General features: G+C 39.3%; 1 protein-coding gene across 3 annotated transcripts in view; it reads left to right on the plus strand.

The window, feature by feature from the left end:
* LOC134537385 (U3 small nucleolar RNA-associated protein 25 homolog) overlaps positions 1 to 22687 on the plus strand; it is a 47458-nt gene that overhangs the window by 22764 nt on the left and 2007 nt on the right. For all 3 annotated transcript variants that reach the window (XM_063377756.1, XM_063377773.1, XM_063377764.1), the window contains exons 4-7: positions 9240 to 9395; positions 11417 to 11680; positions 13540 to 13746; positions 13832 to 14008. In XM_063377756.1, the coding sequence (XP_063233826.1) occupies positions 9240 to 9395; positions 11417 to 11680; positions 13540 to 13746; positions 13832 to 14008 (804 nt within the window). The remainder of the gene's footprint in view (positions 1 to 9239; positions 9396 to 11416; positions 11681 to 13539; positions 13747 to 13831; positions 14009 to 22687) is intronic.

The following is a 22687-nucleotide window of genomic DNA, read 5'->3' on the forward strand; positions in this document are numbered from 1 at the left end:
CCCTAGCTAAAATTATTAACCAGTCAGTAGTTTAGGTGAAAGTAGAGAAACTTTGTATTTTTATATAAATTATTTTTTTTAATTAATCATGATGACTTCCGTGGCTACCGCGAATCGTGGTTCGAGTTTGCGGAGACGAGACGCCCTCTCCTGAGCGCCAGGACCAACACCCTGTTTTGGTAAGTCTTGACGTCATCCCCCCCCCCCTTTTATTTCCCTCTATTGGCCTTTTGCGCCATTTAAGTATACTGTCTGGAAACAGGTCTAATTTTTGGAATTTGGACTTTTGTTTCAGACAGGGTTCCAAGTTTGGGGCAACCAATATCCTCTGCCAGAACCTCTGGAGTCGGTTCCTGCGCAGAACCCAACATCATTAGGCCTACTACCTTGATCACCGTCTACCTACAGCCCCGGGTGATACCCGCATAATTCTATCTTTTTATTCACGAACCCAAGATTAGTGTAACCCAGTTAAGACAGCGGACAGTAAAAGGCAGTTCGAGGAGAAGAAATTTATATTATGTTTTGGAAGGACTATATGTACAATCTTTAAAGTTACTAATGTTAATTTCATTCTTGTTTTTAAATATTTTAATTTTTGTTATACATTGAGGGCCGGCTCTATCGTAAATAACGTTAAGGAATATCATATAATAAATGTAATTGGGAGTTATGTAAATAAGATCACTTATCAATGAATAACAGACTTTACTAAGGAAAATTTAATCTATAAAAAAAAAAAAAGAACAATGATTAATAAAATAAGGAAGTCTATAGACGTAACAGTTGTTTTTATTTATTTAATATATAATAACGATTCTTTTACTCCCAAGTATTTGTAGGGAGTCCCTAAATTTTCTTTGTTTACTTCTAGTGTCGCCTCTGTTGTTGACTTTTATAGTTATTAATTGAGGGCCTCAGTAATCAAAGCTTCCAAATCTTTTAACCTTATTATTTAATTATTCTTTAAGACACTTGGGGTATTACAAAATGGTAGCAGAGCGTGGTTACGTCTATAGGCATACCTAATTTGAAAGGTCATACCTAAAATTAAAATTAAAAAAAAAATTGAATAAAAAAATTTTTTTTATATTTTTTTGTCACTTAGAATCTTGTGGTAGTAAGTAATTTGTGAACTGTCCGCTGATACACGTAGTAGCTAAATTGAACCTTGAATTTTAAAATTATCATAAGTTTTGCTGCACTTCAGTCTCTGTGTTTACATCTGGGCGCGAGCCGAGAGGCAGCTGGCTCCCCACCCACGCGACTCAGCCCGCGCGCGTGGCTTATCAACAGAGACGTGTCCGCTGGACAAGATACTCCCTCCCCCCCACACCCCTAGTTAAAGGCGCTGCGCGCCAAGGTCAGTCCTGCCGGCTGACGAGACATTCCTTGTAGGTACCCCGTTGTGCAAGCTAACCTGACAGCTTGTTACACCCGAGTACACTATTCATTTCCCGACGCGCGTAATAATAATAATAATAAATTATGAAGGCACATACTTCCCACGCAAAAAAGCAATTGTTTTAATCATAAGCTATATTTAAGTGTATCTTCATTTTTTGAGCATATAATGTTTAAATGCTGTGTTATATATATATATCTATACATAATTATATTTAACATTTTAAGAAAAACCTCATGCGTAGTTTCATAACATTTAAAAGGGGTATAGACAGTAATTTATAAACCTTCTAATTTTAATACTACTTTACGCCGATCATTTAATATTAGAATTAAGGTAAGCATAGTTACGCTATTTACTAGTGTACCAAGTAGGCTTTACTAGACATTATTCATAACATATAAAGATTTAAAATTTACGAGAAGTTTATCTTGCAAATTTATCTAAGGTCAGAGACAATTTTAATGACTATAATAAGAAATAGAAATTTATCGTATTCTATACATACATGTTTATAGTCAATTTAATTCTAAAAGTAATGTATGCATTGATGCTATTGATTATTGTTTATTACTTTTCCAAGATTTGCATCCATCCATGTGCCTAGCTTTTGTTTAGATTTATTTCCTGAGTACCCAATGAAAGGTGTATTCATTTTAGCCTTCGACGAAAGGTTCCTAAATTAAGTTATTAGGGTGTAGGTTAATTAACCGTTTTTTTATAAGCTAGTACGGAGGATATGATTGCCTAGGATGTGAAGTAAGTCCATTTATTTACATTAACTATTTTAACCAGTAACTGAACTGCATATTCATAGTTTCTCAGACTGTATTGAGTGTTAACTAATTTTGTGTTATTGTTTCAATAAGATTTCTAATTTGTTTTATTTTCATGAAGAATTAATTTTTGTTTCACTGCACAGCTACGTAAATAGAATTTGAGCACAGTAGCTGATACATTTGTGCATCTAGATATTTAAAGTTTTTTTTAATTCTCTTAATTGTCTTGCTCACTCACTCCAAAATTAGTAGCTATTTTACATCATTATGATAATATTATTATACTTGGTTTTGCAACTGTGACTTCCAAGGTGGCATTAAGGTTTAGTTTTGTGTATTTCTAAAGTCGAACTAGGTCACGCTCGCCACAGTGCAGCACTATATTCAGGCGTTAAATCGCGAGAGGTCCTCTGAGCCAATGAGCCAAGACCTGGTCCTCTGAGTGAAATATCTCATGACCGTTTTCGAGTGTTCTTTGGGTTCCATTCCCACCACTCATCTTTGGACGGCCTATGTTCAAACCCCCTCTCAGGCAGTGTGAACTTTTGTGCCCGCCATGGAAGATCCGACGGCGAAATTAATTAAGTTAAATTTACTTATGTTTATTACGATTATAATATTGGATGTTACGATTTTATATTTATATTAATTAAATTTGAGTGCGAGGATTAATATTAATTATTATTTTATTATGACTACAATTAATAACTGGAGAACTGAACTTTTAAAATATAGTTTATCAAATAAAATATTTTTCAGAATCTAAATATTATAGTTTTTACACAGTCTGTATTTGTTTTAATCTGTTTTCTAAATTCATCTAAATTGGTTGATCTTTCGGGCTTCGAACCCGATCTAACTCAGGGTGAAATTCCCTCGTAGGTATCTTTGCTTCAGCCTGTTGGTCTGATCAACCATCAGAGCTTGAACATATTGATCCTATGTAAGTTAACAAGTGTAGTTTTCGGGACTGAGGTGTACTTAGCTTTTTGAGCAAGTATAAAATTATATAATTTAGTTTGATCCATCGTCAGAGTGTGCCGGGCTTGGACCCATGCCTTCGACTTCTTATGGACAAACGAATATGTACAGGGGTTTTCATTCCCATTTAGTTTGTAAGTTACGGGTCACCATACCCATATACAGGGGTTCCAATCCCCATATGTAGCTGAGTGCTCAAGGACGCATTTCCCTTGTTTTGGCCTCAGTAATTTCGGCTTTCCCTCACAGTGCCCACTTGTGAAGCTACATGATGTCCAACATCTGAGATCGACGTAATTCAATATTTACTTTATTAACTAATTATGTGTGATCATTATATATAATTTTAGATTGATCAATGCTAAATATTAAAATTTTATTTTGAGTCTCTTGACATAACAATATTTGAAACTTACTTTATTAATAGTGCACCCACAATAATTATCTATAATTATAAAATTTCTTTAGTATAAGAATTTTTCTAATAAAAAGGTTAAAGTGACCCCACTAGTAATTGAGATTATCTGTAAGGTATTACCACCTACATTAACAAAAACGTTTATTCATTTGCCTCTATCTCGACCCGACTACCTCTCTTAACTCAACGCGACTGCAGGTGCCGACGCGCCACAGCCGTGCGTTAAATGTTAGTAGTAGGATACAGGCGAACCTGGTAACTCGCCCTACTGAAGTTTTTGGTTTTTGTTTTTGCTTTCCCCTAAGCTCCGCTTTAACGCGGGGGAGTATGTGCCGTGTATTAAGTATTTAGGCACGTTTTATTTAAAAATTTTGTAATCTTAAATATTTTTGGAAATATTATTATTTTTTTTCTCTCATCTTATTTTCTTTACGGCCAGGCCCTCAGCCTCTGTTCTCAGAGGCGAGCTGATTTTCTTTCCCAGCCTCATGCTAGGCTAGCATTCTGGCTAATATTTCTCCCGCCTCCAGGCACGTCGGAGCCGGTAACGTTATTTCTTCGCGGGTCTCCTTTTGCTAAGAGCAGCTTGTGAAGCAGTGCTGAGCCCTGCTAACTCTGTCACGAATCGGTATAAGGTTCACTAGCAGCAAGACACGACAGGAGGATCCCGTGGGCCTTGTGTCCCACAGACCATGCGTTTTTTGAAGCCACCCCCGCCTGCTCACCCACCCTCTCTTCTCAGAAATGGCTAGGAGCGACGACCGCTCGAGTGCGTTAACCGAATTCAAGGCCATCTCAGGCTTGGCAGCCGCAGTTACGATTCTGCACCTTAACGACACCTAGCGACGGCTGTGGTAACTAATGCCACGGGTGAGGCGTCGGCAGCGCCGACACTACCGCGCTCGCGCGGAGGTAACGACAACCTCTCTCCCCTCCTTATGTCTCAGGCCGCTAGGTGGCACCACTGGTTACTCCATTAACCCCCTAGCTTGACACTCTCGTCGGTCACTAGTCGATTTATTAGTACTTCCTCTCGCCACCAAAAGATAGCGCCTCAGTCGCGCAGTCACTCCAGTAAGATCTAATTTTTTTATGCCGGACACCTTCGGGTGGACTCGGTAATTTTCGGCTCAGAGCCTACCCCCCCTCCCATTCTCTAGAGACCCCGCGCTTATGATATTCAGGTGATATCGCGCTCTGAACTTACTTCGGTGCGCGCCTCCGGACTGACTGGTACCGTTTGTATCTGCGATCTTCTGCGAATCATCGACATCGTATATTATGTAGTCTTCTCAGACTAAAGGGATGGAGTCCCTAGCTAAAATTATTAACCAGTCAGTAGTTTAGGTGAAAGTAGAGAAACTTTGTATTTTTATATAAATTATTTTTTTTAATTAATCATGATGACTTCCGTGGCTACCGCGAATCGTGGTTCGAGTTTGCGGAGACGAGACGCCCTCTCCTGAGCGCCAGGACCAACACCCTGTTTTGGTAAGTCTTGACGTCATCCCCCCCCCCCCCTTTTATTTCCCTCTATTGGCCTTTTGCGCCATTTAAGTATACTGTCTGGAAACAGGTCTAATTTTTGGAATTTGGACTTTTGTTTCAGACAGGGTTCCAAGTTTGGGGCAACCAATATCCTCTGCCAGAACCTCTGGAGTCGGTTCCTGCGCAGAACCCAACATCATTAGGCCTACTACCTTGATCACCGTCTACCTACAGCCCCGGGTGATACCCGCATAATTCTATCTTTTTATTCACGAACCCAAGATTAGTGTAACCCAGTTAAGACAGCGGACAGTAAAAGGCAGTTCGAGGAGAAGAAATTTATATTATGTTTTGGAAGGACTATATGTACAATCTTTAAAGTTACTAATGTTAATTTCATTCTTGTTTTTAAATATTTTAATTTTTGTTATACATTGAGGGCCGGCTCTATCGTAAATAACGTTAAGGAATATCATATAATAAATGTAATTGGGAGTTATGTAAATAAGATCACTTATCAATGAAAAACAGACTTTACTAAGGAAAATTTAATCTATAAAAAAAAAAAGAACAATGATTAATAAAATAAGGAAGTCTATAGACGTAACAGTTTTTATTTATTTAATATATAATAACGATCCTTTTACTCCCAAGTATTTGTAGGGAGTCCCTAAATTTTCTTTGTTTACTTCTAGTGTCGCCTCTGTTGTTGACTTTTATAGTTATTAATTGAGGGCCTCAGTAATCAAAGCTTCCAAATCTTTTAACCTTATTATTTAATTATTCTTTAAGACACTAGGGGTATTACACTGGTTACGTCACCAATTTTAGCTTCTACTTTGTCTATCAATTCAAAGTGTTGTCGCGCTAGCTCTTCAGACAAATTTTTAGACTGTTCCGCCGCTTCGGACCTCTGCCTAGTTATCTCGTCAGATAATGTTTTTGCCTGTTCCGCCGCTTCGGACCTCTGCTTAGCCATTTCGTTAGTTAGTATTTCCGACTGTAACCTGTTTTGTTTGGTAACCTCGTTCAAGGCTCGCATTAAATCCTCCATGGAAATATTATTCGCGTTTTCTTTAGCTGCCTGCACAACTGGTTCTGAAGCGTTACTTTCCTCTATGCGCGCGGGTTCGGGAGCAAAGCTAATTTCCTGACCTGCCTCAATGCTTAGTGTGGGTGTGTCCTCTTTGTTTTCGTTTTCCACAACGCCTAGCATTTCTTTCTGGCCCTCGCCTGACGTTTCCTCCTTGTCGGAGCTGGTTTTTTTTAGCCTCAGGAAATACATACCTTCGTCTGCCATCTTGTAGTGCTTCCGACGTACTAATATGCTACGCTACAGCAAACTAAACAATTGCACTTCTGGTAGACGGTCCAGTGAGCGTAGACCCTCGTCGATGCCCCTAAGTTGGATCGCCACTGAAGTAATAACTTATGCTGTTGGCCCCTAGTTGTGGTAGCCACTGTAATAAAATCTCCTTGCTCGGTATTATATGGTGTTCAACTCTCTCTAATTAATATGGTGTGTTCTCATGGGATTCTTGGCGCCTACCCTCGTCGCAGTAAATACCAGGAACGCTGCTACTGGATGGTCTGCCCAGACTGATAATCCAGCTAGCACGTCACTGCCCTGTGTTACTGTCCAGAGAGTAATTATAAAAAGGAAATTTAGTAGTATTGTGTGAATAGTGGAAATTTGCATATAAATGAAATAATAATAAATGAAAAACATATGATTTTAATGGGTTATTGAATATGGGTGTGAAGTTACTATTAACATGTGATTAAGCGAGAACAACCAAGGTGTCAAACCTAGGTGTCGGTAATTAGATGCAAATGACGTCACTGGAAACACATTGAATATCATGCCGGGTCTAGCTCTACGTTGTAGGAGGCTTGAGGCTCTCTTCACAGGACCTCCAGGTGGTCTGCTGCTACACTGGAACACTGGATGCTGTAAGCTGTAATTGGCGAACTACAGAAGGTCTGAGGTAGCCGGGTATCTGGCTGAAGACTCGACTTCCCTCTCGTCCTAGAAAGTCTGGTTTAATCTGGATCGGTCTCACCAATCGTCGTGGCCGATCGCAGCTGGCGCTGCCCTCAGATGTCTGGAACCACTACGGGACGAAAACGGGACCGACGCGGAAGTTGGCACTCGAAGTCGCCGATACTCCCTATCTAGGACTTATTTAGTCCAGATACAATTCTCTCAACTCGTAGAGCAGAGAATTCTAAGTAGGACACGATCGCGGATGACGCGAATCTTCTATTTCTCGGGCGGCAACCAAGGCTTTGGTTCGCCCCAGCCCGAGAAACGTCTTCCCGCTGCAAGATGGCGATGGCGTCTCCCTTCTTCCTCCTTATAACTATTTACTTTCAGTCCCTAGCAACCAAGGAGCTATAGCTATCCGCAAACAGAATAAGCTGCATAGTGAAATAAAAACTTGGATGTTAGCGTGTAAGAGTATCGAACTAAGACCAAATGAATAAAGTTTCCAAAGAATAATTCTTAGAAGACCCTGAAGTTAAAAGTGTGTTGTCTATGGCAATAAGATGTGTTATATCTGTTATACCTTGGTTGTCCTCTTTACAACAAAATAGTTAAATACATAATAATCGCTCATGAAATATACAATTAATGTTACAAGAATAATAAAAATAATAATCATATAACTGTAAACAGTTGTACTGGTTACAGTATGCTTTTGTATTCACATCTATTCTCCATTGTTTTGATCTTTCCAGCGCGGCAAGTTTTTGCGTATTGAGAGGTTAAATTCTTCCTATGTGATTAAAATTTTTTTGATAATGCCTAAAACGAAGGTTTCTGCCAGTGACCGGTTGAAAGAATTTTCCAGCGAAGGATTTTATATAGTGATAAAATTTTAATGTGCAAATTCTGTAACTGCAGGCTAGACTACGAGAGACGCGATACGCTTGTGAAACATGTCGCGAGTGAGAAACATAAGCGTTTGAGGCAAAACTCATCTGTTAAACGACATCCTTGTCAAAGAGTCTTTAATGCCATTAATTTGCTGTTCAACCCAAGAAATGTGAGTAGGGTTAGCATAGAAGATGCAAACCTACAGAAGTCTCTGCATAACTTGCCTTCTGTTTCCCATCTTCCCATTGATACATTCATACATGGCTATGTTGCTTTCAAAAAAATAATTGAGGATGAACTTTCATTGCCAGAAACAAGCCAAATTGATGTTGCAAAGGTACTTTGCTCCCTTAAAGGGGACTACAGTGAATTTGCTCAAGCCAGTTTAAGGGCAATCTGGTTCCCAACATCAAATGTTGATGGAGAACGTTCATTTTCCAGGTACTCACTGGTAGTTAGTGACAGAAGACAACGTCTCACTCCAGAAAATGCGGAAAATTTAACTATGATAGCATTTCAATAAAACCGTCTTAATAGTAACTTTGGAAGTGCTTAATTGTGTAATTTTGTGGTGTATGTGATTGTAATTAAGTCGTGAAATTTTTAGTAGTTATTTAGATGTTTGAATTTATGAATTTGCAAATGAACTTAACTATCTATGAATTTGCAAATTAACTTAATTGTAATTAGATCATGAGTTTTTAGTGTTTATTAATATTTGTTTTAATAAATTTGCATGTCGTACAGAAAAGCAAGAAAATTTTGCCGTGGGTATTTTGAGCAAAAAAATAAAACCATATAACACCGAAATCTTTATTTCTTTACACCGAAATTTGTCTTAAAATAACACCACAAAATCTTGACTCTAGACATTAGATATCGGAACAGAAATGAACAGATGATTCATGTGGAAAAGGTTGTTAAATGAATGTTGCAATGAAAAAAATAATCATTGGCCTGACAGGATTGGTGTGAACTGTAAATTAAATTATAATTCAATAGTGTTTTACAGAGGCTTAAGGCAATGGTACCTCCAAGGTAATAATGGTCTCTGAATCACTTGGGTCCCAACTCACTGCTCATGAATAAGAGTGTTAACTATGAGTTTGGATTGAACCCGTGACTTTCACCACATAGGCACGATTCATTAGTCATCAATGCCACCAAGGATGTCCTTAAAATACGAAAATTACTATCTGTCAATATGTCTATGATGTGCATGTGTATGCATTCACTAATAATAAATTTGTTTTTATGAGGTAAGACTGTGTGTGGTTCCTGACGCAGCTGTATGCAGACTTCTATTCAGCAGACATCATCATCGCCTCGCCACTTGGGCTGCGTGTTATTGTCGGTGCTGAAGGGGAGTCGGAGCGAGATTTCGACTTTTTGGCATCCATCGAGGTCTTAATTTTGGACCAGCTTGAAATATTCTTCATGCAGGTAATTTGAATATTTGAAAATTTTATTGTTGGTGCTTTTCATTATGGCATTGTTTGGTTCGGCACATTCTGTAATCCAGCACAGATTCATTTTAATGGGTTACTATATCACGTTTGGACAATAATTTACAACTGTTTACATACAGTGTACAGACACAAAGCAGCTTATTACAACTTGTAAATATGATTGTACTGTATATTAATATTTTTTTGGTTGTGAATGTGCTGGATTAAAAAAAGCTTCAACTAATAATTGTTTCACAAGTGCTAACGTCATGTACATAGTGTCATTGTTTTGACTTCTAACCCTGGAATCGTGAGATCATGTCCCACCTTGGTCATGGGTGTATTTAGGATTTTTATTTATTTATTTCATGTTGTGACATGCCGCTCTACAGTTCTTGCACTTTAATGCTGGGCACAAAACAGACATCAGAAATGAACAATGTAGCAAGCAACCCACACTTGATAAATAGTTTAATTTAGAATTTATTATGTTATCTTAAAGGAAATGCTAAGATTACTATTTTTTTTTTTATAATTTAAGCAACAGCTTGTTATTTTTTCTAAGAAGCATTTATGTATTCCCCAATTGTTGTATAATCATAATTTATATTATTTCATGCATTTCAATTTCAACTTATTTTAACGACTTGCTGACACTGTGGTAAATAAGCTCCTAGATGAAATAAATGAGCTCCAGGTGAATGTCAGGATGGTTCCTATGTGGTCCGTAGCCAATTTGCTTTCCCATTCTTCCTGGCACCTGTGTTGTGAGTTTGAAGCGTCTGGATTGCAGCATCGTTTGGATTACCCGCGTCAGCGTGGGTGATGGCACGTCGTCCCCTCCTTCCTTCCCCCTCCTAGTGTGTGCTTCCTTGCTCCTCGTCTCCCCTCCACCGGTCGGCGCATGCGCGCTGCGCCGCACCTATGCTATAAAATCAGTGGAAAATGAATAATTCGGTCTTGTTTGTCTTGTCTCGTCTAGCTTGTCTGGTCTCGTCTTGTCTTAGTCTCTTTCGGGAGCTCGAGTAGCTTTGTAATCCAGCATGTAGTGTGTTAGGCTTAAATTTATACGACGTGCGCGAGCGACCTCGGGGGAAAGATAATATAAGTTTGGTTTGATTGGAGTGAGGCTGTGGACCTTGCCTTAATGTAAGCTTTTGTAATGTAAATTCTTGTTTGCTTTGTTTAAATTCCCTTTCGGCCGCCACCTAGAAAATTTACGTTTGAAATTAATTGAATAATTTAACTTCACTTTGCTTGTAACTGTTCTCCCCTGAGACGTCGATGTACGTAAAACGTAATTATTTAATGATTTGTTTCAGAATGTAACTTACCCATGTAACGCACATTTTGTAGTAGGTTTTCCCTAAATTCCAACTTATCGACTTTGTTGTAAAATGTGTTGTTCTCAATGCGTCTACCTTGATGGCCCGTAATGGGACCGCGCAATGTTTCGCCGGCGTAACTTGTTAAACGTAAATAGAAACCTGTTCTTTATCTTTCGTGGCCTTGATAATGTCATTCACTTGTAATTTTGCTGTGTGTATACTTGTTCTAATTTGTTGTTGTTTCAGTATTCTATTTGTTATTTTTGGCCTAATTAAATAACGTAATTCATAACTGTTCTGTAAGCAAATACCATTCCTCAATCTTTGCCATGCTATGGCCTTCCTCCCCGCCTCAATGCTTATAGGCATTACAGGTTTACCATGTCTGATGACCTTGCAGTCATTAAGCCATTAACGAAACAAAAAAACGACCTCTACAACTCATGAAAACCAACAATGTGGCTTCTATCGAATTCCATGATGAGTTGGTAATGCTGTCTCTGTGTGTGAGAGGTGTACTCTTATGTTTGGCGACCTTCCATCACTGTGTTGACTGTCTCATGCTTCGCACACATCCACACCAAATTTAGTCGAACTCGGACTATTCCTTCTCGTTGCAAAACTGGTTTTATCAGTTGTGTAAAGTGCAGGATCACGATATGTGGTACAGTATTGACGTGTGTTGCAGAACTGGGACCACCTGCTGCACGTGCTGGACCACGTGCACTTGCAGCCGCGCGACTCGCACGGCACGGACTTCTCACGCGTGCGCTCGTGGGCCGTCAACGGCTGGGGCCGCTACTACCGCCAGACGCTGCTGTTCTCCGCGCTGCGTCTCCCGGAGTTCAGCGCGCTGTTCAACAGGAGGTGCCACAACTACGCGGGCAAGGTGCGGGCGGGCACCCCTGCGACTGCTGGCACCGTCTGCCAGGTCATGGTTCAGCTGCCTCAGGTACGCCGTGCAGCCCACAGGCTCCCCTCTACACGCTTCAAGCCTTTTGCCACTACTACATGTTTATTATTTATTTTTAGTGATGGATGAGTTTACAAAGCATTGGGTTGCGTGGAGTCACATTTTATTAATAATACCTTCAGTAGTCCGGTGTCGATTATTTTCTGGGCAAGTGCTTGAAAATCTAGTAGAGTTTGAGTATTTGTAGAAGTTTGTCTTTGAGGTCTAAAGGAATTTAAGAGCTGTATTGTAATTAATTCTGCTGCAATACTAAGAATCAAAATAAATAATTAATGCTGAAACTTTAATAATACATAGAATCATGTTTTTAGTTCACTTTGCACAATTATTTAACCTAATGGTAATTAATTAATATATATTTTAAGCTGGCAGACTTGTCAATCTTTTAACTTGATGTTAGTCATGGTTTTCCAAATCGTCTCCTGGCAAATGTTGACATGGTTCCTGCCTTGGTAATCACTGAGTCTTCCCCAATATACTCTCTTTTTGTAGTTGTTACCTTGCTTTTGACAACATGTATTGAAATTCTTATGACAATACTTCCAAAAAATTTATAGTGATGATCAGTTGAGTTCAGGAAATCAGTTGTGTTTATCATAGTGTTTTTATGCATACTTTTGTATTTTCAGAAAATTAAACAGTGAATTAAAGTTGTAAACCACCATAGGAAGACAATTTTTTTAATTTGCTGATCGTTGCCCAGAGCAGTGGAGATGATGCGACCCCCAAAATCCCCCCCCCTCCCCCCCCCCCTCAGTTTGGTCATTGTACTGTTTGTACCGTAAAACGGAGTGAATAGAAACAGTCCATTCAGAGAACCATAAAAATCCAATTCTTTAATATGAATCACTCTTAATATGTTGGCAAATCACTTGAAAAATAGAAGGAAAAAAAATTAAAAAAATTATTATATTCATAAAGATTTTTTGAGCAGGCTTATTTCTATTCACCTCGTGGTTTCTATTCACCCCGCTGTTTCGATTCACCCTGGTTTACGGTATAAAGAATGTCAAGCATGAGAAAAATGGAGATGTCTGCTTCTTGTTTCTATGCCAATGAATGACACTGTGACAGTAAACACAAGTTTAGGGTCACATGGTGTGGTTACTCCATTATAATTTCAGTAGGTTTGGTAAGTAAACATTATAAGTTGAACATCCTACAGTACCTATATTCCAGATAGTTGTTTGACTATTGAAAGAATTAGGTCTGGTGTCTCTTGGATTACAAACATAATGAATGCATAATAATATTATATATACATACTTAAATGTATCTAATAATATCATAATAATTGAATACATCTCTTACCATATTCTCTACAGTGGCATCTCCTGTCATTTATATTTTATAACATCCTGCCATCCTTTGTATCACCTGCATCTAGTGTAATGTATTACAGTATTATTAGCCATGTTTGGTGAATAAAATAGCATGACATTTATTTAACACACTTTGTTATTTTTATGCTGTGTTGTAAATAGTGTTAATACAAACTGTTTCATCAGATATTTTCAAGTGTTACAGAAAGTAATCTTAATAATTTATTATTTTTATTATTTTATAGCCCCTAGTGAACAAGTTTTAGAATTATATTACGTGTTAAGTATGTGTACTATTAAATCTAAAGAACTATAAAATATATGTTTTTGTTTAGGTACTTTACCAAAAAATACAACTAAGCATACTTGACTCACCTTTTCAAATATGTGGCAGTCATATACTACTTTAATTGACTACTAAAATGTGTGAAATTTTATTTTATGGGCAATAATGGTATGACTACGATCAATTTCTACAACATAATGTGCTATGTTACAAAATTGGTATGTTTTCAGGTGTTTCAAAAATTGGATGCTAATTCTGCAGCCCAAGCTATAGAAGCACGGTTTGAATATTTTACGAAGAAAATACTTCCACAGTACAAGGATGCAATCATGAACCATGTTTTGATATTTGTGCCTTCATACTTTGATTATGTCCGCTTGCGGAACTACTTGAAGCGGGAAGACATGAGTTTCGTTCAGATATGTGAATACTCCAAGGTCAGTCCTGTGTTGCTCATGCTTCTTGTTGGCTACTGCTGCACATGATCAAGTATTGATCGTGAGTTTTTTTATGTTTTGACAGGAAGCAAAGATTGCCAGAGCACGGGACATGTTCTTCCATGATGATGCACACTTCCTGTTGTACAGCGAGAGGTTCCACTTTTTCCGACGCCTGCGCATCAAAGGCATCCGACACATTCTGTTCTACCAGCCACCCACGTTCCCACACTTCTACAGCGAGATGTGCAACCTGATGCACGTACGTAACATTCATTCCATCTGAACTGATGTCTGGGGAGGCCAGGGGGGTCCCCCCTTCCCCTTGGAATAAAAATGTCCTGTGTTGAGTGGGCCCGCTTGTGCTCACTAAATCGTTACTGTGAAATGGGAATGATAAATAGTGTCCTGCAGGCCCTCTCTGGGAATCATACAGATTTTTGCCCATGTGTGTGAACACTAGTGTTTTTGTTGTAGTTTCATCTTGTGCATTTTGTTCAACCTTTATCTTACTGGCCTCAGGTATCAGCACAGTGTTGCACCATGACAGCACACTTATTAAATGAGTATTTAAGGTTTTCTTTTGTTTTAATATTTAGTAAAAAAAAACTTATCCGTCACTTAATGCAATAGACAACACTCAGGATGCACTAGGATGCAACCAGAAATGATATGAGACAGCTTGGATTCAGGTATATATGGTAGGTTATCCTTTGGATTATCCATGATTATGATTTATTGGTTTTTAATGGTAGGGAAGAACGGTTCCCAACTAGAAAAAATGCCATGGCCCACTTGACTGTCTATTTATATCTGCTAAGACCCACTAACATAAAGTTATTCAAAACATGTGTTGTAAAATAGCTTAAAATAGGATTGTGCCGTTAATTAGTAAATTCGACACGATATATTTTAAATTTTTATTATGATTTTAAATTTTTGTGTAGAAATTTTATTTGCCCTACTATAGTGTAATTTTCATTTGTTAGTCCGGTGTACTCCTCTGAGTTAAACTTTGTCTCAGTGCTCTGGAGCCCCTTTCCCATCGGCGTATCGGATATTCTGCTGGTTTAATCACTGACTGGCAGCCCGCTTACCATTTCCCCCGCCTTCAGTCACGCCTCAAGCCAGTTATATTATTTCCCTTCGTGACTCTAACTGCATAGGCAAGGCTGTAGCTTGCAGGCGACCAGTTCGCAGAGACGAGCTGAGATCCGCCTTTTTCATCACGTCGTAGTGTTATATTCGCCCCTCTGTAGCCACGACGGGGCGTAGTTTCCCATCAGCGTTGCATTTTACCCCCACCTCCCCCCCTTCTCAGTTCCAAGTAAGACCAATGACCGGTCGTAACCCCCTGGACACCGGTGACTGTTTCCAAGGTCTCTTCGCAAAACGAGTGCGCCAAAACTGATCACAAGCGCTTCCTAGCGGCCAATTCGCGAACTTCTCCGCTTGCCTGCCCGCTAGGGCGCCAGAGAGCAGCACCTGCTTTGCCTTGTGTTATATGGACACCGTGGTCGAGTCGATTGTTTTCAACTCAGACCACCTCCGACAGAGATCGCTACGGTCGCCCAGTGTGGCCAACTTCAAGACTCCTGCTAGAGTTTTTTTTTCCGCCCGCATTCGGGCAACTTCGGTATTTTTCGGCGGCCCAGACACCCCCCTCTTCCACCTGTTAGAGCCGGTGGACATTTTTAATTACGGGACGCAACTTCCAGCGACACAGACCACCTCGCGTCGCGACTGCAGACGGATCGTTTGATTATCGGCGAGTCGACGAGACTTTGCAAAACTTCCATCCGGCCGCAACCGACTATGTAGTCGCCTAATTGAGGGATGCTATCCCTAAAATCTTTTCAAGTAGTTTAGTCCGTCTGCAATGTAATAGTTATTTTTTTTAGCTTTTAATTTTTTTTGAAATTTATTATTATGAAGAAATCATCCGCGTCCTGCCGCGCAATTCGCGAGCTCCAGACCCCGGGCTGACTCCACGATGGCAGCGTGCTGGGCAACTCCCCTGTTTTGGTGAGTGATGATTCGCGAACCCTCCTTTTTCCCTTTAAATTTTTTTTCCGGGCATTTTCTGCCCCATAGACTGCCTGTATACCAGTTCTAATCAGCCTTGATTTGGACTGTTGCAGACAGGGTTCGATGACCGGGAGAGATTGAGGCTCTCATCTCGTGGCCTCCCCCCCCCCTTCCCTGTTCCGTGGGAAGAAACATTAGAAGAAACTTTTCTACCACCCGAAGTGATCGTTTAAAGACCCCGGAGTGGTAATGTAAATTCAACATTTCCCCCTTACCTAACTACGAACTATCTTCACCAGATGACCAACCCACCAGCGACCAGTGTTTTTCTCAAGAAAATGTAAAACAAATAGAACTAATTATCAATATAATCATCTTATTATGCAAATGTTTAGATGTCAAACTAAGAATGTAACTTATTTAAAGATTCGCGGGCCGGCCCCCAATTTCGTTTTCCTTTTGTTAAGCTTGGAAAATTGTTAAAACCTTTTGTACGTATGTTAAAATAATTGAAACATGATAATTTATCAGGGCAAATAAACCAAGGAAACTATAGATCAAGTGAATCGAGTAGTTTTTATTTTATTGATTATAACGATCCCCCAACTTCCCCTTTGCTTGTTACAGGAAGTTCCTAAATTGTGTTTGTTCCCACCTCGTGTCGCCTCTGGTAAATCACTTTATTTAACTAATTTTGTTTTCAGCACGTTTCTAAGGCTTTTTTTTAATTAATTTAAAATAATGCTATTTTGAGGCACGAGGGGCGTTACAACTTGGTAGCAGAGCATGGTTTGGTCTATAGGCATACCTAAATCGAGTAGGCATACCTAAAATTAAAATATATATATTTAAAAAAAAATAATTAAAAAATTAAATTTTGTGATAGCAAATTGTAATAATAACATTGTGAACTGATCGCTGGTACACCCGGTAGTTATATTGCGTTTCTGTTTTAAATTTATATTGAGTTTTAAAGTCCCGTGTGGACTTAGTCTGCGCGCGGCGCAAGAAGCCGCGGCGTGAGGCCCGCTAGCAGGGCGGCAGCGAGACGTGGCTTATCACTTGGCTCAGCTGGCGTTACCCGCCCCTCCAACCCTCCTCACCGCGCCCGACGGCCGGTGTTATCTAATCCCGTACGTGTCGGCACGTTCGTGCGGACTCACTCTCCCCCCTCCCCAGCAAGTCCCGGAGGTCTCTCACCTCCGCGGGACGTAACCAGACGTACCAACTTATACGTCTTTCGGCCGTCATAATAATAATAAACAGAGCACGTTGAGTGTTCGGCCAGTATTTTGTTTACTGATATTTCCCAATAAAAATAAATTACTATAATGTCCTTTCGGACTGTCGTGTTTGTATTTTTGTCTCTCTGCGCTTGCGCGCGCGCCGCCATGTTATCTCGTCACCTCATGACAGGGCCGCCAACTGCGCGGAACCCACTCTCCTCTCCTGTGTGCGCCACCCACGTGCCACGTATTTTGTAAACAAACTACCCATGCTTTGTATGTCCTAATAGTATATTATTTTCATGTCACCAAACCAGGCACTATATTTAATCTATACTGCACTAAATCTAGCAGCGAAGTATTTTCTTAATCTAGGGGAACTTAAAATATAACATAATAATTTTATATATGTAACTTATAACAATATTAACTATACAAATAATAATAATATAATCAAGCGTATAAAAAAAAAAACGTTTTTCACCGAAAGTAAGCACCTACGAGGTGACTAGCCTCATTTTATATTTATACTAATCACCGAGAGTGGTGAAATCCTTTTCAACCTCCAACGAGAGGTCCCCTAAATTAATTTGGGTATGTTTGAGCATCCCGTTTCTAGGCTAGCACACTATAGGCAATTTAAAATAATTTAATTTTTTATTTTGACATACGTAAGTTCAGTCCTTAACAAGCTAATTGACGTAAATAGTTTTAATATTTTTTTTAACTCAGAAATACCTCTCTGATATTTTTTGAATCTTCATGAATCTTGTTCGACGATTTAATATATTTAATTTCTGATTACGTTCCTTTTTTTTAATAACCATAATTCGTAAAGTAAGCAAGAATAATGTTTGTAGTGTTTTTTTTACTGATGTTGCGTTAATACTTGTACATGTTTATTTCTTTATTTTCCCTTGTACGTAAATGTGATGTACAGTGACGTACATAGAGTCTGAGCACAGAAGCTGTCACATCTAGCCATTTTTTTTGTTTCCTTTGCATTCTACCCCCAAAGCTGTATTTCTTTTACATCGCTATCGATGATATTGTTTATTTAAGTAAGAGCTACGTGACTTCCAGACGGCAAACTGGTTTCTTTTATGTGTTTTTCTAAAATAGGAGCTAGGTCAAGCTAGCTAACGAGCAGCGCAAAAGAAGGGTCCTACGAGCCAACGAGCCGAGACTCGGTCCTCTAGGAGAAAAATCCTATGACCATAGAGTGTTACTGGGTTAGATCCCCAGCACTCACCTTTGGACGGCCTATGTTCAAACCCCCTCTCAGGCAGTGTGAAACCTATCAGCAGTCACGGAAGATCTAACCGCTCCATGATAATTTATAACCCTTTCGATTGATAATTGTTGGTTTATTGCATTTTACCTTTCTTTAAATAATTTAAATTTGAGTGCGAAGAGTCGTTAATTTATTGTTTTGTTTTCAGAAAACTTTTAAATAATAAATATTAGTTAGTTAGATTGAACATCAGAGTTGTATGCGCTAAAATTTCTAAATTTGTCGAATATTTAATTTTTTTTAAATTCATTCATTCATACGGATTGTTGATCTTTTAGGGTTCCAACCCCAATAATTTAAAAACCCGCCAAGGGAATCTTACCCTTAGGCCCTGTGTCACTCTGGGACTGAGGATCTGTTTTACCTTCGGGGAAGCAGCAAATTTGACCGTCTTCTCCATGGCCTGATTGTGCAGGGCTAAGTCCCAATGCCTTCGGCTTTTTATGGAAAGACAATTGTACAGGGGTTCTATTCCCAAATATATTTTGTAAGTTACGGGTTACCATACCCATATACAGGGGTTCCAATCCCCATATATCACTGAGTGCTCAAGGACGCATTTCCCTTGTTTTGGCCTCAGTGCTTTTCGGCCCGCCTCACAGTGCCCATCTTTAGAGTTTTGTCACGTGACACCATTCCCAACATCTGAGATCAACTTTCCTCATTACTTCATTCATCGTTAAGTGCTAATTAATTAATTATAATATACCTTCGATTTGTTCAAGATATTTTTTTTATATGTGAGTAGTTTACTACAGTAGATCCTGGTACAGGGTAAGTTTCTGGAACCCAGGTTTTTGGTGGCTCAAGTGGGCCACCCTGACTCCGTCTTTCAGGGGGGAAGTATGTGCCGTTAATTAGTAAATTCAACACGATATATTTTAAATTTTTATTATGATTTTAAATTTTTGTGTAGAAATTTTATTTGCCCTACTATAGTGTAATTTTCATTTGTTAGTCCGGTGTACTCCTCTGAGTTAAACTTTGTCTCAGTGCTCTGGAGCCCCTTTCCCATCGGCGTATCGGATATTCTGCTGGTCTAATCACTGACTGGCAGCCCGCTTACCATTTCCCCCGCCTTCAGTCACGCCTCAAGCCTTTATATTATTTCCCTTCGTGACTCTAACTGCATAGGCAAGGCTGTAGCTTGCAGGCGACCAGTTCGCAGAGACGAGCTGAGATCCGCCTTTTTCATCACGTCGTAGTGTTATATTCGCCCCTCTGTAGCCACGACGGGGCATAGTTTCCCATCAGCGTTGCATTTTACCCCCACCTCCCCCCCTTCTCAGTTCCAAGTAAGACCAATGACCGGTCGTAACCCCCTGGACACCGGTGACCGTTTCCAAGGTCTCTTCGCAAAACGAGTGCGCCAAAACTGATCACAAGCGCTTCCTAGCGGCCAATTCGCGAACTTCTCCGCTTGCCTGCCCGCTAGGGCGCCAGAGAGCAGCACCTGCTTTGCCTTGTGTTATATGGACACCGTGGTCGAGTCGATTGTTTTCAACTCAGACCACCTCCGACAGAGATCGCTACGGTCGCCCAGTGTGGCCAACTTCAAGACTCCTGCTAGAGTTTTTTTTTCCGCCCGCATTCGGGCAACTTCGGTATTTTTCGGCGGCCCAGACACCCCCCTCTTCCACCTGTTAGAGCCGGTGGGCATTTTTAATTACGGGACGCAACTTCCAGCGACACAGACCACCTCGCGTCGTGACTGCAGACGGATCGTTTGATTATCGGCGAGTCGACGAGACTTTGCAAAACTTCCATCCGGCCGCAACCGACTATGTAGTCGCCTAATTGAGGGATGCTATCCCTAAAATCTTTTCAAGTAGTTTAGTCCGTCTGCAATGTAATAGTTATTTTTTTTAGCTTTTAATTTTTTTTTGAAATTTATTATTATGAAGAAATCATCCGCGTCCTGCCGCGCAATTCGCGAGCTCCAGACCCCGGGCTGACTCCACGATGGCAGCGTGCTGGGCAACTCCCCTGTTTTGGTGAGTGATGATTCGCGAACCCTCCTTTTTCCCTTTAAATTTTTTTTCCGGGCATTTTCTGCCCCATAGACTGCCTGTATACCAGTTCTAATCAGCCTTGATTTGGACTGTTGCAGACAGGGTTCGATGACCGGGAGAGATTGAGGCTCTCATCTCGTGGCCTCCCCCCCCCCTTCCCTGTTCCGTGGGAAGAAACATTAGAAGAAACTTTTCTACCACCCGAAGTGATCGTTTAAAGACCCCGGAGTGGTAATGTAAATTCAACATTTCCCCCTTACCTAACTACGAACTATCTTCACCGGATGACCAACCCACCAGCGACCAGTGGTTTTTTCAAGAAAATGTAAAACAAATAGAACTAATTATCAATATAATCATCTTATTATGCAAATGTTTAGATGTCAAACTAAGAATGTAACTTATTTAAAGATTCGCGGGCCGGCCCCCAATTTCGTTTTCCTTTTGTTAAGCTTGGAAAATTGTTAAAACCTTTTGTACGTATGTTAAAATAATTGAAACATGATAATTTATCAGGGCAAATAAACCAAGGAAACTATAGATCAAGTGAATCGAGTAGTTTTTATTTTATTGATTATAACGATCCCCCAACTTCCCCTTTGCTTGTTACAGGAAGTTCCTAAATTGTGTTTGTTCCCACCTCGTGTCGCCTCTGGTAAATCACTTTATTTAACTAATTTTGTTTTCAGCACGTTTCCAAGGCTTTTTTTTAATTAATTTAAAATAATGCTATTTTGAGGCATGAGGGGCGTTACAGGATCATAATTTATTAAACTTATTAATTGAATATAATTAAAATTTAATTATTAAGCATGTTTATTTAAAATATCTTCAGGCTTCGGCCTGAGACGCACTTAGAGACTTAGTTTCCTCCCTAACCCGGACCTCTCCCAAATACACTGTATTTTTAGTTAGGTTAAGGAAAAAAATAACCTTAGTAGGTAACTCTACCCTGATGATGGCGACTGCGTTAACCGAAACGTTTATATGTTCGCCTTGGACGCGGCTACAACGCACAAGCCAAGCAACTTCAGACAGTGGCGGTGAAAGCCTGCAATCCTTATTAGTGAGTGATTCATTTGAATATATCTGAGTGTCCTACATTTTTGTACTGTTTCTGAACAGATTCAAAATATACGTATTCTCCGTACTCCCTGATCTAAACAGACCAACATACAGTTTTCCATGAAAAAATTATTCTTTCCTGTGACATATTTGTATGATTGACTTTGAGATTTATTGAATGTGATTAAAAATAAGTTGTAACTGGAAATTGTAGTCGCTTAAATTGAAATGGTAAGTCGAAGGAATGCGAATGCGAGGAATGTGCACCATTTGCCCATCTGCTTGTCCTGTGAGAAAGATGGTTTTTGTTATGTTGTTCCTGAGTGATTTAACTTGCAATATTGTCCCATTGCACAGGTTTAGAGTGTAGGTTACACATCAAAATAATTGAAATTCCAACTGTAATTAACTGTAATTTTTTGGCAGTGAGGTGGAAGGCCTGATGGGTTGAGGGAGTTGAGAAATTATAGTTTTGTTTACATAAACACATGTTACTTAGTGATTGGGTATTAATTCCATTCACAATGATAATGCACGGGGACACTGGCCACAATAGTGATTGCATTAGGGAGTAGCAGACTGACAATGTTTAAAGGTTCAATAAAAGTTTTGTTTGCATGATTGCCTACATTTTATAACTACGTTATATCTGTAACATTTTACTCACTGTAAGCTTGCAGAGCTCTGGTTTTAGTTGTTACAAATATTGCTTTTTCTTACAGAACAAAAATTTTTGTAAATATATAAAACAACCTATGTCCATTGAAATATTAGCACAAATAAAAAAGGTAACAAAAATATTTATACACACTCAATTTATATCTGCACTTCCATATTTCTTTGGTGTAACATACCGTAATTTATTCTTAATATGCATGTCTTTAAGATATACATATATCTATGGCATATTTGTTTACTGTTATTTTTAAGTAATTAATATTATTTTTATAATATTTTGAAAATTAAAACAGCATATGTCCATCTGGAATAATGTAGCTTTATAACAGTGAAAGATTTCTTGAAATCATTTCAGTAGTTTTCGAGTTCAGCTTGGACAAATCAACATACAAACTCTCTCTCTTTATAATATGTATTAGTATAGGAAAATACCTAAATATAATCGGAAGTGAAACCACGTTTAGTCGTAACACATATTAATGGAAGCAAAATCCTGATTGATTCAATACAAAACATCAGTCTGATGCTTGATTCTGAATAGGTTGACCTTGTGATCTAGAAGAGTATTTTCTTTTTAATATTACGTGTAAGAATACAGATCCGGTAATGATAGCCCAAATTAATCAGAATTTCTTTAT

Source organism: Bacillus rossius, chromosome 1 (genome assembly GCF_032445375.1).
Source record: "Bacillus rossius redtenbacheri isolate Brsri chromosome 1, Brsri_v3, whole genome shotgun sequence".
Classification (NCBI taxonomy): Eukaryota; Metazoa; Arthropoda; class Insecta; order Phasmatodea; family Bacillidae; genus Bacillus; species Bacillus rossius.